Source organism: Mesoplodon mirus (assembly GCF_964341445.2).
Source record: "Mesoplodon mirus genome assembly, chromosome: 4".
Lineage (NCBI taxonomy): Eukaryota > Metazoa > Chordata > Mammalia > Artiodactyla > Ziphiidae > Mesoplodon > Mesoplodon mirus.
The window spans coordinates 122,985,261-123,002,013 of record NC_138979.1 but is presented as its reverse complement, the minus strand read 5'-3'; the positions used below and the strand labels follow the sequence as shown (position 1 = coordinate 123,002,013).

The window sequence follows — 16,753 nt, the reverse complement described above, 5'->3', positions numbered from 1 at the left end:
GCCACAAAAAAAGATAATCTTTAGCATAGTTAAGTGTAATAACTGTTATTTGAATAAGTTAACAAATTAGGGTAGATTGCTTCTGTAATTCATTTCCTATAGCACGAGTTTAGGTTACTGCATTAAGCTTCTGGAGTACGGGTGGAGATGGCATTCAGTACCTCACACTTCGGTGAAATACCACTCTCACATTCAGAAACTGAAATTTTCTTCTTTAAACTTGATTGAGAAAGTATATTCATCATTGGGGCTTAGAAACGGGAAATAACAGAATTTTTATGTCACTTTAAGAGCTGTATCATCATATCAGAATTATCAATCAATAGCTGTCTTATTAAACATGAAGAATAGAATGACTTTCTTAAAAAAATTGGATGGAAATCAGCCTGTCACCTTCAGGCAAAATTCAAAAATTCTGTTCTTATCAAAACACCATTAACTTGTCACGTATTCTCTCTGCATTTGCTTTCTGAGCCTGTTCTCAGTCTCTGTGTGGATAAATAAAAGCCTCTTCTTTAACATCAACTTTCCCCTCCTATTTGAATCCTCAGACTTGGTCATGATTAGGAGCTGTGACAGCACAGCCTTCCACCGGGGAAGCAAATGTGATGATAGTTACATTAGACAGAAGCGTAAAAGGAAGGCTCAGATCAGGAGATGCAGCCTTTAACCTAATCATTGTTCATCTCCAGGCACTGAAGGAAGCGGACATCTCTGTGCACAGAAGCTGAAGCGGGGAGCACTGTCACTGTGCATGCATTCTGATCAGAGGGTATAATTGCAATTTTCAGAACCTCTTTTCCTCCCTTAATGGAAGAATCTGAGACCCTACATTATTTGACTACTTCCTCAAATTTTTTATTCTTCTTGCCATAACGATGTAATAAAGGTAATGTTACTAAAAATGTCCCCCTTTTGCTTCATAGTTACTTGCATTGTTGGGAGTATTTCTTTCATCTAAATGTCTTATTCAGGTAAATATCTGCCATGACCAGCTATCCTGACTAGTCTTTTCTCCTATCATAGCTTTGTTGACTAAAATTCATATTTTAAGTATGTATATATTAAATATATGTTAAAATATATCAAATATATATATATATTAAAACATGAGGACTATACGTACCTTTCAATGAGATGATTTTCATGCTTGGAGAGGGTTACATTCTACCTATGCATATTTCTATGTCGTTCTTCATGAAGGTTCAGAAGATTTTCTTCACAGGTTAAAGTTTTGGGGTTGGGATGCAATGCAGCCATGTCTTTTGGCTGCTTTGCCTTCGAGGAGAATCCCGGAACTCTAGATTGGGCTGAAGAAGCATCATGTTCTTCTGGTCTTCCAGACTCACCTGGGTTTTCTGAACTCTCCTTTTCACCGTTCAGCCTTGAAGGAGTAGTTAACTCTGAGCTTTCTCCATAGACATTACAAGCTTGGGGTAAACCATCCACTTCCTTTCCTACATCACCTCTTTTTGGAGGGGGAGGACCTGAAAGAGCCATCATGTCTGCATCATCGACGAGGAGAGAAGCATCACTGAACTTGGAAGAGCCTGCTGCTGATTGCAGTAGCACTGGAGCTTCACTGGGAACTGCAGGTTCATTTGGAAGAGCGCTGGAGAAACAGGACTGGTATTCATCAGGGTCCTCCTCAACACAGGCCTCGAAGAAGCATTCAGTGTCTTCCTTGTCTTCTGAGCCAGAGTCAGTCATGTCTGGTGGCAGTGGAGTGCTGCTCTTCTCTTCTATGTAATTGGTGACCTCCCCGCAATCACTGTCATGAGATGAGAGAGATAAGTATGAATAAAAGTCCCCCTTTCTCAGCTGGATGGGCCGGTGAGAATGTTCCAACACCTTCTCCTTGATTTGAGTTAATGAAGTAGGAGCAGCTGCCTCATTTTCAGGTTGAGATTTACATTTTAGGGCTGTTGAAGCCATGTCAATGATTTCCTTAACAAAGTCGTGCACTGAACAATCTTCGGCATCTTTTTGATGGAAAACATCTGGGTCACAGCTGCAACAGGAAACGTTGTCACTGATAGAAACATTTTCCTCTGTTTCATTTTGTTCAAGTGCTAGGCAGCAACCAGCAGATTTTCCAGCCATATTTGGTGCATCATTGGATGAAGATTTCAGTACCTCAGAGTCCTGTCTATTGATAACACTGGTTTCTGAAGGCAGTTCTGGACAAGACTTCTCAGTGGGAGTAGAAGCAGTGCTTTGATTTTCAACATGGTGGTGATTTTGACATTTCTTTGGAACATGTCTAACCATCTGGGGAACAAATTCCTTTCCAGCAATATTTGAATCATCTGAGCTATCCATAAATGCTTTGCACTTACAATGCTCACTCTCTGAAATCCTTTTCCCAGTTGAACCAAGATTTTCTGATTCCTTTGAAATCTCATTCAGTTTGTCCTTCTGCCTTTCTGGAATACTTTCAATATTGCCATTTTCCATGTCTGCCACATATGGATCTTTATTAACTTTGAAAATATTTTTCTTATTTTCACCCTTCGTCCCTAACTCACAGGTGTGGGGTAAATTCTTACTATTTCCATTATTTTCGGAGAGATGTTTTATGGAGCCATTTAGAAGGGCCTCAATGTTCAGGGTGTCAGAGGAATTGTTCATCTCACTACTACTTACATCCTTACTGCCCTTTATTTCATCACTGAGATTACACCTTCTCTTATCTCTTGTCAAGGAAAACTTCGGTCTAATCCAGGTCTGCAGCTCATTCTTTATATAGTCCAGCCCTGACATCAAGTTGCACTCTTCATAAATTTCATCATCTGTTGCAATACTGGAGTCGTCATCCTCATCTTTGATGCATAGTTCTTCTTCTGTCAAGGTGAGCGTCGAGCTGGAGAGGAGGTCACTGTCATCTTCATCATCAGTGCAGGCAGAGGTGCAAGAGACATTCACGATCATGCTGACATTGACATCACTTTCATCGGCCACCGAACGAGGCAGGCGCTTCCTGAATGATGCATTTGATTCCGGGATCTTGTTCTTGTGTAACACAATATCCTCTGAGCAAAGAGAGAGCTCATCACTGCTGCTAAGTTCTGTAAGAGATGCTGGCGAGTCTTCATTGATAGAAGATGCTATGTCCAATGACAGCTGGCCAGGAAAAGACATCTTTTGGGAACAGCTTTGAAGAGTGATATCGGAAACACTTCGCTTTATCTTTTGCTCCGAAGGGCTCTGGATATTCTCCAAACGATTCAGGAGATCTAATGTTCTTTTACTCAGTTCACCAACTGAGCCACTGCTCACGCTTATGTCCCCAGAGCTGTGACAGCTAAAAAGATCTTCATTGCTTTTATAGGATGTCAACCAACTTTCTAAAGAAGTGCTTCGCTGGAGGTTGTCACTGCCATTTTTAAAGATGCCCAATGCAAATAAATCACCCCCTGGAGAAAGAGACTCAATAGAGGAACTATGAGATAAAAGGGAGAGCTGTTTGGCATTCTGCATGCCACTGAATGTCTTCTCTACATCACCACTTTTATATGAATTGCGATCCATTTCATGAGATGCACTTGCCAAAATCCTTTCATGGGGAGGTGCATCTGGTTGTAACTCTGTAGCCTGATGTTTAGATTTGCAGGATTTTTTATCAAAATAAAAACCATGAAGCAGGGGATCCTCCACATGTGCTTTTTCACTCTGTGACTGTTTCATTATCATTGGTAATTTGAGTTTTGAGCCTTGGAGGTATGAGTAATCATAAAATGTAAACACATCATGTTTTCCTTGTAATTCTTCTCCCAAACAATCAGGGGTGTGTTTGGTAACACTGTTTAAATCTCCAACTTTTCCATTTACACAACCGACTGGTGAAATGGATAACTGAGAGCTATTTGGAAGCTTAATTTGTTCCTCCTCATCTTTAAACTTTTGCTTTAGTGAAATGGATAACTGAGAGCTATTTGGAAGCTTAATTTGTTCCTCCTCATCTTTAAACTTTTGCTTTAACACGTTAACTGCATCTCCCATTTGTGGGTCCAGATGTTCAGTTTCAGGGTTACTTGGGGACCCATCCACCACATTGTGCAAGCACATTTCAGAGTTGGTAGTGGTTTCAGTGTCTCCTTCACTGACAATTCCACTCTCACTGCCTGAATTTTGACTCATGTCTCCTCCGTGGCATGGGCAGGGCTTCACCAAATTGGAACCCCCTAGAAGATCTGGCAAAGATTTGGCAGATGAAAATGACGAGTCTTTACTGAGACTCTTAGTTAAAACACTAGACTGTGTTGTGCTAGTGAAGTTCGGATTGTTTTTCAAGAATGGGATGTGGTTGTCTTCATAGAGCTCAACATTGTGGAGGCTGTATACTTGGTAAATGTGTGGACTGGACGGGGCAGTGATACTCGATGCACACTGAGATGCCCCGTGGTCACCTGCCTCTTCTTCATAACCAGGGTCCTCACTACCTGTCTCTTCAAGCTTTAAGGAAGGCAAGACAGGTTGGGATTCTTGATCAAGGTCATTCGATTCTTCATTCAAACTAATTAACTTGTTACTTATGTCAGTTTCATCCCATTCCAGGGCATCCTCACTTGTCCCATTTAGGTCCATCAAGCCAGGATCAATCACATTCAAAGTCTCCTGTGTAGGAGAAGGGGAAAAAAAGAAGAAGAATTAGGGAACACAAGCATGAAAATTTTATCCATTCAAGATCTCTTGGAAGAGTCAGAAAAGAAATTTGCCCCAAGCATGAATTTGAAAGGTAGCATAATTATCAGCTCTATTCCTCTCTGGAATAACATCCAAAATTATTGAAAAATGCTTTTCTATCAATAGTAATTTGTCACTGAGGGCAATAGCATAGATTAAAATGTAAGATTATTACAGTCAAATTGTAATATATGGAATTAGCCATTTCCTATTGATTCTTCTATCAATACATTTTTAACCTTGGATTGGGTGAAGATAAAACTGTCAGGTAAATAAAGGTAAAAAGAGTATTGCTTATGACATCTTTTAGGGAATATTCACTCTGATATTATCTCAGTTCTGGAGTTCATAATGGAGTACTATCTGCAGCCACATATGGTGAACCCCCTCCTGCTTCTATTTCTGGGTTCTCCACTTGAAGCAGCTTCTGCCTGGGAAAAGAGAATAGAGCTGTATCTACCTGTAGAGCCATTCACAGGCCAGAGGCTCTCACATGTCTATCTTTTCCACTGTCTTCCCTTTCAGGGTTCTTCTTCTTCAGAATTTGGCTCTGTTCCCAATCAGACCCAAGGTGAGCAACCTCCGACTGGTTTCCTTACCTAAATCTTTCTGGACCTTGCATCTCGGGCCCCAGTGCTGCAGGGCAGCTTCTTAATCACAGTTCTCTCAGTCCCTCTCTTCCCCAGTCCCTCTCTATGACAGAGATTCCACTTTGATCCTTGTTAACTTCTCTCACTATTGCCTCCTTATTTCTAACAGGCACTAACCTCCCCCTCCAGCCCACCTGCAGCCCTACAATAACAGCTATCTGAGGACTTCCTGACTCCAAGGATGAAGTAGCCCAGATTCTCTTATGCTGCTCTCTGCCTGCACAGTTGGGACCTTGATCTTTCCTTGGACTTCTTGATTTTAATCCTGCTTGGTGGAGCTTGACACATTCTGGGACATAGAAGCTGAATGGGCTCCTGGACTCTGTATTCCTCCACCATCCTCACTTGCTGGCCAGCTGTCTGGATTCATGCTAGAGCCAAGAGAGGTGATATAGGTACTGCAGGCCCTGACAGGCTCACCTACAAACAGAAACTCAAACAGGACCCTGCGGTTCAGCTTATGCTTATGCAGGGTAACCAGGTGTTTGAACGGGACCCTAGAACGATGCAGGGCGGCTGAAGTGCTGACCTGCTGCTAACTAGCTGCATGGCCTCAGGCAAGTTGCTTAACCTTTCCAAGCAGCAGTCTCCTCATGTCACTTTTTCAAGGGGGTGAGCACTATCTATCTTTGGAGATAATTCTGAGTACTAAATGGGCCATGCTTGTGAAGGGCTGAGGAAGCAGTCAGAATAAAGCAGCCATAATTCTCAGTGTACATGGAGAATTGCTCTAGAGTGGCCTTGAGTTAATTCATGAAGGGAGAACCCTTCTCATCATTCCTTTCAATTTGCTCTTAAAATCACAAGGGAGGGCTTCCCTCATGGCTCAGTGGTTCAGAATCTGCCTGCCGGTGTGGGGAACACGGGTTCGAGCCCTGGTCCAGGAAGATCCCACATGATGCGGAGCAACTAAGCCCATGCGCCACAACTATTGAGCCTGTGCTCTAGAGCCCGCAAGCCACAACTACTGAGCCCATGTGCCACAACTACTGAAGCCCACGCACCTAGAGCCTGTGCTCCGCAACAAGAGAAGCCACTGCAATGAGAAGCCCACGCACCACAACAAAGGGTAGTCCCCGCTCACCACAATTAGAGAAAGCCTGCGTAAAGCAACGAAGACCCAATGCAGCCAAAAATAAATAAATTAAATAAATAAATTTTTTTAAAATTATAAAAACCACAAGGGATTCATGACATGGTAGGTAGAGAGAGGTGTCCCACAGTATTAACAGGTGAGCATATTTGCATTACAATTCAGAATTATTTTAACAGTCTGGTTGAAAAACAGGCCATGATGCTTTTCTTCCTCAGAAGTGGGAAAAAGGCTTTACCAGCAACACATTCACAGAACTTTCCTAAGAAGTCCTCAGTCCTTCCTGAAACTAATAGTTGAAGGATACCACACAAACACATTAAGTATAAAATAACCATTAGCACTTTATTATACTGGATATGTAAGAGATTATCTGTATAGCCTACTTAAGTTTAAAAGAGTCCAGATACAAAGTAAACATTAATTAAGGGATATTCTTAAATGTTATAACAGAATCTTCCCTGCCAACGTTACAGCAGTTAATCGAGTACACTGGCCGTCACCACGCTCGCTTAGGTATGGAGTATGTTCACCGTGATGAATTTTTATTAGAATTTCTGTTTATTCTTTGCTTGCTGATAAAGGAAGTACTAATGACCAGTTAGTACGGCTAATGAATGTTAAAATCTTCAGCTGTAGAAACAATCAATCAGTCTAATCAAATAGTATATTAATTTCAAATACTATCTTGGAGACACTGTACTCTGAGAATGCTAATAACTAATTGAACTCGTCTTTCAAAGGAGTTCTCTCTGTAACTTTCTGGTTGACTTTAACATTTAGAAGCACAGATTTCCCCTGAGAGTCCCAAACCGGGGGCCTCACACTAGCTGCAGGAACCTTGCCATCTGGATGTGCGCTGGGAGCTTAGCCCAAGTGATGCCTGTAATTCGGACTTGCCTTCCACGACACAGTCATTTTCTGACGCAATGCTGCCTTTATGGCTTTACAAATGCAAGCCTACAAAAGTATAAAACTTGCAGCAACATCTAAAAGGACAAATCTTTTGCTCAATAAAGTAGTTAGAGTGGAAAATTTCCATAGGAGAAGATTAAACTTTGTATGTAATATTGTCCTTTATCCTTCTTAATTCTTTCTTCCTATAAATCTCTTAAATTTATTATAACTTCCAAAAAATTTTTATGTCAACTGCAGGGAATATCTGACAAGATCAATTAGAAAATCCTTCAATTTAGACTTCAAAGTTTACATATTAAAGAAGTGCTACTCACTCTGCTCTCATTCACTTTTTTTCTGTTGTGAATTAAATTCTGTCAATATTTTCAATAAAATCTCCATTTCTCCAAGATTTAACTTCAAACATAAAACATACCTTGGGGGCAAAAAATAGGAAAAGTTTCCAAGAGGAAGGACATTACAATATTTATATAACAAAAAAAGTTGTCTTTGGAAAAAAAAAAAAGACATATGTACAGAGTGATGTTAACTGGCTGGAAAATTATTTGGTCAAATGCTCTCTTTGATGATAGCCCAAAATAGCCAATAATCCTCAAGCCAGTTAAGCATTTTTTGTTGTTGTTTTTTCTCTAGAGGAATTGTCTGGTACTTTTTAAAAAGTCACAAATGTTCCTGTCTTTGATAAAGTGATAAATCAAGCATGGATTTAGAAAAAAATCTAAGAATATTTGCGAAGCCAAAAGGATGGTGAGTAGTACACGAGGTTTCAATAGAGAGTCTGACTTTTCAGAGATAATTCTGAATTAAATTCATTTTTGCAAAGTCCTTTCATTTACAAACTTGTTTCACTGGTGCAGAATTTTGGCCTAAACCAAGGGCTCTATATAAAGAATTAGAAACACACACACACACACACACACACACACACACACACACATCTTTACAGATCTGCTCAAGACCAAGTGGAATTAATTGGTGTTACTTTATTTTTTATTCTTGGAGGCAGGTTATTTATATTAGTGTAATATATATAGAGAAAGTAACTAAAAAGTGGCTAGAGAAATATGATGATGATGATGATGATGAAAGAACCAATATTCCAGTTGCAGCAAGTAATACATATCTAAATTAATTTCCTTCTGTACTTGTACTTGACTTTGAGTTAGGTATCCCAGGATTGCATTTCTAGTATTTTCATAATATTTTAGGTTATGGTGCGGGGTAGATTTTTATAAGCAACGAGAAACACATTATCAGCTAAAGAGTGGAGACGAAGGAACCTGACATTTTATAAAACAAAAACCCAACAGAGTTCTGATATAGCTACCTCTGAATTCCTTTAATTTCCTTTAAAAAGTTGCAACTTTTGAAAAACTAAAGTATCTCAAAAAGGCTAGGATGAACTGAATGTTCCAGTCAAACTTCTGGTACTCAGAATGGCCAAAACCATTAGGAGGTCTTGCAACTTGTGTTCCCCTGTTTATTCTAGATCCAGGAATTTATTAAGCAACGCCACTTGCAAAGCCCTGGGAGGAAAGTTTTATCTGTGGAAAAGTAGAATACAACAAAAACATACAATAAATAAAAATAACAAAAACATAAACAGCATTAACCATAATTGAATAAAGATATTTACCCTAGGGCAAAAAGCAGAACACAGGGAAGCCTGAGGCAGTGATGGAAACAGGGAGAAAATAATATATAGATCAGGGTGGGGGAATCCATTTAAATGAGGGGATATTCCACCCCTTCATATACTCACTCTGCTTTTTTGATGCAATATTTTCCCACCCCTCCAAATGCAAAAGCCAAAGTGTCTGATCATTAGATGCATAATTATTTTCCTAAGTTAGACTGAGGTAGAAACTTTTTAAAAACAACATCAACAACCATAAGAAAGAGCTAGCCCTTAATAAATAGAAAGACAGCTTTTATGAGAATTCAGAGTTTGTAGTACTTTGTCGCTTGTTGGGCAGAGAATAGATTCAGAGTTAGCAAGAAAAAAATATAGATGAAAAGCAAAATAGGATAAAAAGCAAAAATGTTCACTGTTTATCAACCATTTTGGGATTTGGGGCAAACAGATCTGGGTTTGAATCCTGGATATCCCCCCCTTCACAGGTTAGCGGTATGATCCTGGATGAGTTATTTAACATCTGTGTGCCTCAGTTCCACCATTTATCTATTCAAGATAATCAGAGCACATTGTGTCTATCTTAGAGACTGTTGGGAGCTTTAAATGATAAGATGTCTGTAAAGTCCTATGGGAAGGGCCTGACACACAGTAGTGGTACAAGGACTGCAGCTATCAGCATATACTGCCTGTAAAGAGAGAGGAAGATAGTGCAGCTGACTGTTAAATAACCTTATCAAGGTTTGCATTAAGACTGGTGGTTTGTTGCCTAAGCTCTTTAGTGCAACCACATGCATGGAATCCAATGAAATCAACATCAGTTAGGCCCCTAACTCACTCCCATTGCACTGCAAATGGGGTGTGGGTTTGTCTTTGCATGTCCTCACTGTCCTTATCCCTTAGGAATAATAGCCAGATGAGGAAAGAAGCCTGTCCAGCCCTCAGCAGGGCCCATAGCTCAAGCACTTTCTATTTCCTGAAAATAATCTTTTTTTTCAAAAGGCAGGTCCATTGTCTGTGAAATTCTATCACAACTGACACATTAGAGCAATCAAATCCTGCTCACTATCTATCAGATTGACAATAATGTTAAAGTAACTTGTCTCAGCTCAGAAAAAGCTTTGAAATTCTATCTCACACTAATGATCAAAAACTGTTCTAGTGAATGCTCTTTTTCAATAACAAAGCTGATCAGAAACTCAAAACAGACAAGTAAAACCCAAAGTCATCTCACAAATCTCACTAAAATGAGTACTGACGTGGACATATTTCCTAGTCTTGGCTACACAGATATTTCTGAATTAGCTGAAAATGAAAAATCCATTAGATGTTGTTTTAAAGTAAGTTTTACAATAGCAAAAATTGCCTTAGCTTTCAACAGTAACCAGGGACGAAAGAGAGCTCAGTGTTGAGAATCAGGGGTTTTCCTCCCAGCTGTAAACTTTATGAGGGCAAGGGCTCCTCTGTCCTGTTTCCACTAGTGCCCTGGCAACTAAAACCGTGCCTGGCAGGGAGCAGGTTCTCAAAAAATTATTTAATGAGCAAAGAAAGACTTGTCTGTGGTCTCATAAATTGTTGAAGAACTCTGGGGAAAGGTCCTGAGGTTTTTTTGCCATGACAAAACCACATGGAGAATTTTTGACTGTATAACTGGTGCTACTGCTCAGTTATAAGAGCTAGTAGCCTCAAAAACATTATGCTAGGTGAAAGAAGTCAGACACCAAAAGCCATAAATTGTATAATTCCATTTATACAAAATAGCCAGACTAGGTAAATCCATAGAGACAGAATCAAAATTGGTGGTTGCTAGGGCTTCCCTGGTGGTGCAGTGGTTGAGAGTCCCGCCTGCCGATGCAGGGGACACGGGTTCGTGCCCTGGTCTGGGAAGATCCCACATGCCGCGGAGCGGCTGGGCCCGTGAGCCATGGCCGCTTAACCTGCGCATCCGGAGCCTGTGCTCCGCAACGGGAGAGGCCACAACAGTGAGAGGCCCGCGTACCACAAAAAAAAAAAAAAAAAAAAAAAAAAATTGGTGGTTGCCAGAGACTTGTAGCGGGGGAGAATGGGGAGCGATTCCTTAATGGGTGCGGGGTTTCCTTTTGGGGCAATGAAAATGCTTTGGAATTAGAAAATGTTTTGGAATTAGATAGAGGTGACGGTTATGTAACATTGTGAATGTACTAAATGCCACTGAATTGCTCACTTTAAACGATTAATTTTGTTATGTTAATTTCACCTCAAAAAATAAAAAAAAAGCCAAAAAACAAAAAACCCAAAAAAACCCAAGCAAATAGTAGTCCTCCATCCTACTGAGTTTCTGAACCTGTAACATCATCAAACATAACAGGACATCCTCGCTCTGTTGAGGAACTTGCTTACAAAAATATTACAACAGATATTTCTGAACTCATTTACATCACTGTACATATATTATCAATAAAGATAATTTTTTATTACAGGCTTCTTTGTTTGGTCTGAATGCATGCTCATCATTCCCAGAAATGTTGAAGGAAAGACCATCCTGTGTATAATACTTCTCTTAGTTCAACTTCACTCATTTCAATGCAACAGTCTCTTGAAGAGAGAGAAAGAGTGTGATTACCAGAGCCCTTATTTGCTGAACCCTCTGGCAGGGTCAACAGTGACCTTCTGACAGCCCAGTCCAACTGATTCTCCTTTGCCCTTATTTTACTTGATTCCTCCACAGCATTTGACTCCATTTTTCTTGATATTTTCTCCTCCTTTGATTACCTTGATGCTAAGCCTCCTTGTAAAATCCACTCAAGCCGACTGTTAAATGACACTGTGTCCCACAGTTCTGTGTTGCTTCTTTTCACCCTACAGACTCTCCTACTATAGGTTTAGCCACATGAGGCCTGATTGTCTATTATTTTGAGGGTTGTATAGGCTACATTGAGGAGAAAGGCATTCAGAGAAAGGGTTGGAGGAGGGGGACACTGCAAGAAGAGGGAAGAGTAAGAAGCAAAGGCAGATGGGGCAGAGCCTTGGGGGTACCTTCAAGGGAAGGAGGAGCAACCAGCAAAAGAAACACAGGAAGAATATCCAAGTAGGACTGGTATGCAATTCTGGGAACTGAGAGAAGAATCCTTTTAAAGTAGCAGGTGGTTAAGGGTGTTATAGAAGCAGAGAAGATAAGAAGAATGGGAGGTGAGGGAAAGCCAGTGAATTAGCAAGAAGAAAGTCATTCGTTGCTTTGGAAAGGGCAGGTCCTAGAGGCTGGTGGGTGAGGAAAGGAGCACAGGATGTGCTTGAGAGTAACCTGAAGGAATCCAGGTTCCACAGTAAAGCTGCGGTTGAAATTGAGAGCCTGGTCCTACCAGGTGCTATTCACCACCTTTCTTGTCTTCTAGCACCAGTCGTGGAAGGAGAGTGCAAGTGGAGAAACCGTGGAGGCCATAGAATGTACAGGAAACTCTTCAATTGTTCTAACATCTCTTCCCTCAACTTCAGACACAGTAACCCATCCTGACTCTGTATCCATTTGAAAACAAAAAACCAAAAAAATCCTATTTAATACTTTTTAAGTTTGATTTTTTTGTGTGAAGAACAGGTTGCCAAGAAATTTAAGGTTCTATAAACAGGGTGATTGTGAGGCTGTAAGGAGGAATTCCATAGAAGAAAGAAGGAAACACAAATTATAAGCACTTCTTTCTGCCCTTTCTGTAACTTCAGTGTCACAGTACTATTTTGACTAAGAGGCAACATGTTTGTGCCAATAAATTAAAGAAATTTAATTACTGTCAAAATGTCTAAATAACTCTTAGGTGTAGTAACCTCGGTGTTGGTATATTAAAGCTAGGTGGCAAAAGATGAGTGCCTTGCATCAAGCTATTTTTTAAACAAATTAATTATTGTATAAATCATTATTCGTTAAGCATCCACTGTAGGAAAAAGTTGTTTTCCCACCCAACTCTGAATGTTTCATTAAAAGTATTATAACTAGAAAAATAATCTACTTCCACTGGAAAATAAATTATTTTATCTTAAATATTGCTTTATGTGTAAACATTGAAATTTTGTTGTATTCAGAACAGACTGAATAGGAAAATTGGCTTATTTTTCTGTTTTTAGTCAATATTCTGTTTTCCAGAAAATCTTCCCCAGAGTTGCAAGAAAGTATCTACATTTAGGATTATTTAAAAATGAATTTAAAAAAACAACAACTTGGGAAGAGATTTTTAAATAAAAGGAATTTCTTTATCTGACCTCTTCAGTACTGTGTAGAACTGAAACCAATAAAATGAAGTACAAAAGAAAAATAAACTCAATAAAGTTGTAAAAAACCCAACCGCAGTAAAATGGTGGCATTTTCTACATTCTACCACATGGTAAAACTATTTGAATGACAACAGACCCACATGCTAAGTTGCATAAACGATTTTTTCCCCTAATGATAACATCTGGCCCCATTCTTCTGTCATTATTCTGTTTGGTGTTTGCCTTTTGACTGTCAAAAGTTGACATAACATTTGAGTTTTGTGCCTTGGGATGTAATTTTTGCCTCACCTTTGCCTTAGCGAAAAGTATACTCTTGTTCCTCCCTTTATGATAAGGAGCTCCCATTAATAAAACCTACAATTTTTTAAAACCTACAAAGCATATTTGTAGTAAAGAGGAGGTGAACAGTCTTGTAAACAAGTGAAGTTTTACTGACATAGACTTAGTTTCCCAACTTTCAGACTGAATTTTAAGAACACAGATTTGTGGCATAATTCTGAGGTAGCTTCATGTACAAGGAGAGCTTTGCCAACACGCTGAAGTCTGCCTGCAAAACCAAATATCAGCTGACAAAGTTCACTCACATCCAGGATCAGTGTCCTTTGTGAAGTACATATCATTGGGTTGGCCAAAAAGTTCGTTCAGATTTTTGGTAACATTTTGTGGAAAAACCCGAACGAACTTTATGGCCAACCCAGTAGTTGAGAGAATTGTTGTGTCTTTTCACTCTCTAAAGGTCCACATTAAGAACCAACATTGTGCTATTGCTGTTTTCTTTTTTTAAATTTATTATTTATTTATTTAATTTATTTTTTTGGCTGTGTTGGGTCTTCGTTGTTGTGCGCAGGCTTTCTCTAGTTGCAGCGAGTGGGGGCTACTCTTCGTTGCAATGCGCAGTCTTACTGTGGTGGCTTCTCTTGTTGTGGAGCACGGGCTCTGAGCAGGCAGGCTTCAGTAGCTGTGGCGCGCGGGCTCAGTAGTTGTGGCTCGCAGGCTCTGGTGCGCAGGCTCAGTAGTTGTGGTGCACAGTCTTAGCTGCTCTGCAGCATGTGGGATCTTCCCAGACCAGGGCTCGAACCCATGTTCCCTGCATTGGCAGGCAGATTCTTAATCACTGTGCCACCAGAGAAGTCCCAGCTACTGCTGTTTTTAATGGTTTGCTCCTCTCAGATAAATAGGGGTATGGGATTAGTTTTGTTTGTTTCCATTCAATTCTAATAGTGTGATTACAACTCACCATTCACAGAAAATAACAAGAAAAATGTTGGAATGACCAAAAATGGTACATATTTTAATCTCTTTTCCATCTTACTTGTGCCAGTCAACCAAACTTGTTTCTTGCTTTTCTCAGTTTATTATCTGATTGGCCCAATGTTTAACATGATTAACAAGGAAGTCAGTTATGATTCGTTTTCTTAAATGGCTTAACCTTTGTTTATACATCTGACTTGATTTGATTTACATTTTTGTTTTAATAGCCTCCTTTAAAGACAACTGCTTTTAGACTTAAGGAGAACTGAAAAACCTCAGAATTGCTAGAATAGCTCCCTAGAGCTATACCGTTCCTTCCATAAAAATGACTGAAGAATATACAAGTTACACTTTAGGCTAGAAAATTTGCTTGAAATTTCAGGATGAATTTTCCTAGAAGGCAGTAAATGTATTTGAAGCAAGTTTCCAAGAGATTTTATACTTCTGATTCCTAGAGTCCTTAGACATGTTAAAAATGTAGAATCCCTGGGCTTCCCTGGTGGCACAGTGGTTGGGAGTCTGCCTGCCGGTGTGGGGGGACACGAGTTTGAGCCCTGGTCCTGGAGGATCCCACATGCCGCGGAGCAACTAAGCCTGTGCGCCACAACTACTGAGCCTGTGCTCTAGAGCCCACAAGCCACAACTACTGAGCCCGCATGCCACAACTACTGAAGCCCAAGCACCTAGAGCCCATGCTCCGCAACAAGAGCAGCCACTGCAATAAGAAGCCCATGCACCGCAAAGAAGAGTAGCCCCACTCGCCGCAACTAGAGAAAGCCCGTGCACAGCAATTAAGACACAATATAGCCAAAAATAAAAATAAATGAAATAAATAAATTTTTTTTAAAAATGTAGAATCCTTGGGGGATTTTCTTTTTTTGAGATCTCAAGGGAAAAACAGTAATGATTCTGAGCTCCGATTAGATTTTAAAACTCAGTCTTCATTGGAATAGAAGCTCTGGTCCTGGGCTGTCATGAAGGAGGCTCTTGAGAGTTTTAAATGTTGGGACCTTAATTCAAACTGTAACCCAAATCAAATGTTCCCAAATCAAAGAAATGTAAATTTCATTCTATGGGAGAAAATATTTGCAAATAAAGCAACTGATAAAGGATTAATCTCCACGATATACAAGCAGCTCATGCAGCTCAATATCAAAAAAGCAAACACTCCAATCCAAAAATGGGCAGAAGACCTAAAAAGACATTTCTCCAAAGAAGATATACAGATTACCAACAAACACATGAAAGGATGCTCAACATCATTAATCATTAGAGAAATGCAAATCAAAACCACAATGAGATAGCATCTCACACCGGTCAGAATGGCCATCATCAAAAAACCTACAAACAATAAATGCTGGAGAGGGTATGGAGAAAAAAGAACCCTCTTGCACTGTTGGTGGTAATGTAAATTGATACAGCCACTATGGAGAACAGTATGGAGGTTCCTCAAAAAACTAAAAATAGAACTACCATACCACCCAGCAATCCCACGACTGGGCATATACCCTGAGAAAACCATAATTCAAAAAGAGTCATGTACCACAATGTTCACCGCAGCTCTATTTATAATAGCCAGGAGATGGAAGCAACCTAAGTGTCCATCGACAGATGAATGGATAAAGAAGATGTGGCACATATATACAATGGAATATTACTAAGCCATAAAAAGAAATGAAATTGAGTTATTTGTAGTGAGGTGGATGGACCTAGAGTCTGTCATACAGAGTGAAGTAAGTCAGAAAGAGAAAAACAAATACTGTATGCTAACACATATATATGAATCTAAAAGTGAGAGAGTAGCATTGACATATATACACTACCAAATGTAAAACAGACAGCTAGTGGGAAGCAGCTGCATAGCACAGGGAGATCAGCTCAGTGCTTTGTGTCTACCTACAGTGGTGGGATAGGGAGGGTGGGAGGGAGACCCAAGAGGATATGGGGATATATGTATACATACAGCTGATTCACTTTGTTATACAGCAGCAACTAACACAGCAATGTAAAGGAATTATACTCCAATAAAGACGTTAAAAAAATTTCATTCTAGAGGAAAAACGATCTCAAAATGTGAATTCATTTTGTAAATTAAAAAATAAAAAAAATAATATTAGAGGCTTAGGGTCACCTTAATCCCTTGAAATCCTTTTTCAATGTAACAAATAACCAAAAATAATTTCAAACCCTGAACTCTTCAGATATGGGCCCTTGAGCTGGCAACTAAGAGAATATACTGAGCTTACAGTCCAGAGAGGCAAGACACTGATGGCCAGTGGAGCT

At 39.8% G+C, this 16,753-nt stretch overlaps 1 protein-coding gene across 4 annotated transcripts in view; it reads right to left on the bottom strand.

The window, feature by feature from the left end:
- Nucleotides 1-16,753, bottom strand: part of AKAP6 (A-kinase anchoring protein 6) — a 607,701-nt gene that overhangs the window by 5,093 nt on the left and 585,855 nt on the right. For all 4 annotated transcript variants that reach the window (XM_082617945.1, XM_082617944.1, XM_082617947.1 and 1 more), the window contains one exon: nt 1,127-4,617. In XM_082617945.1, the coding sequence (XP_082474071.1) occupies nt 1,168-4,617 (3,450 nt within the window). In that variant the 3' untranslated portion in view covers nt 1,127-1,167. The remainder of the gene's footprint in view (nt 1-1,126; nt 4,618-16,753) is intronic.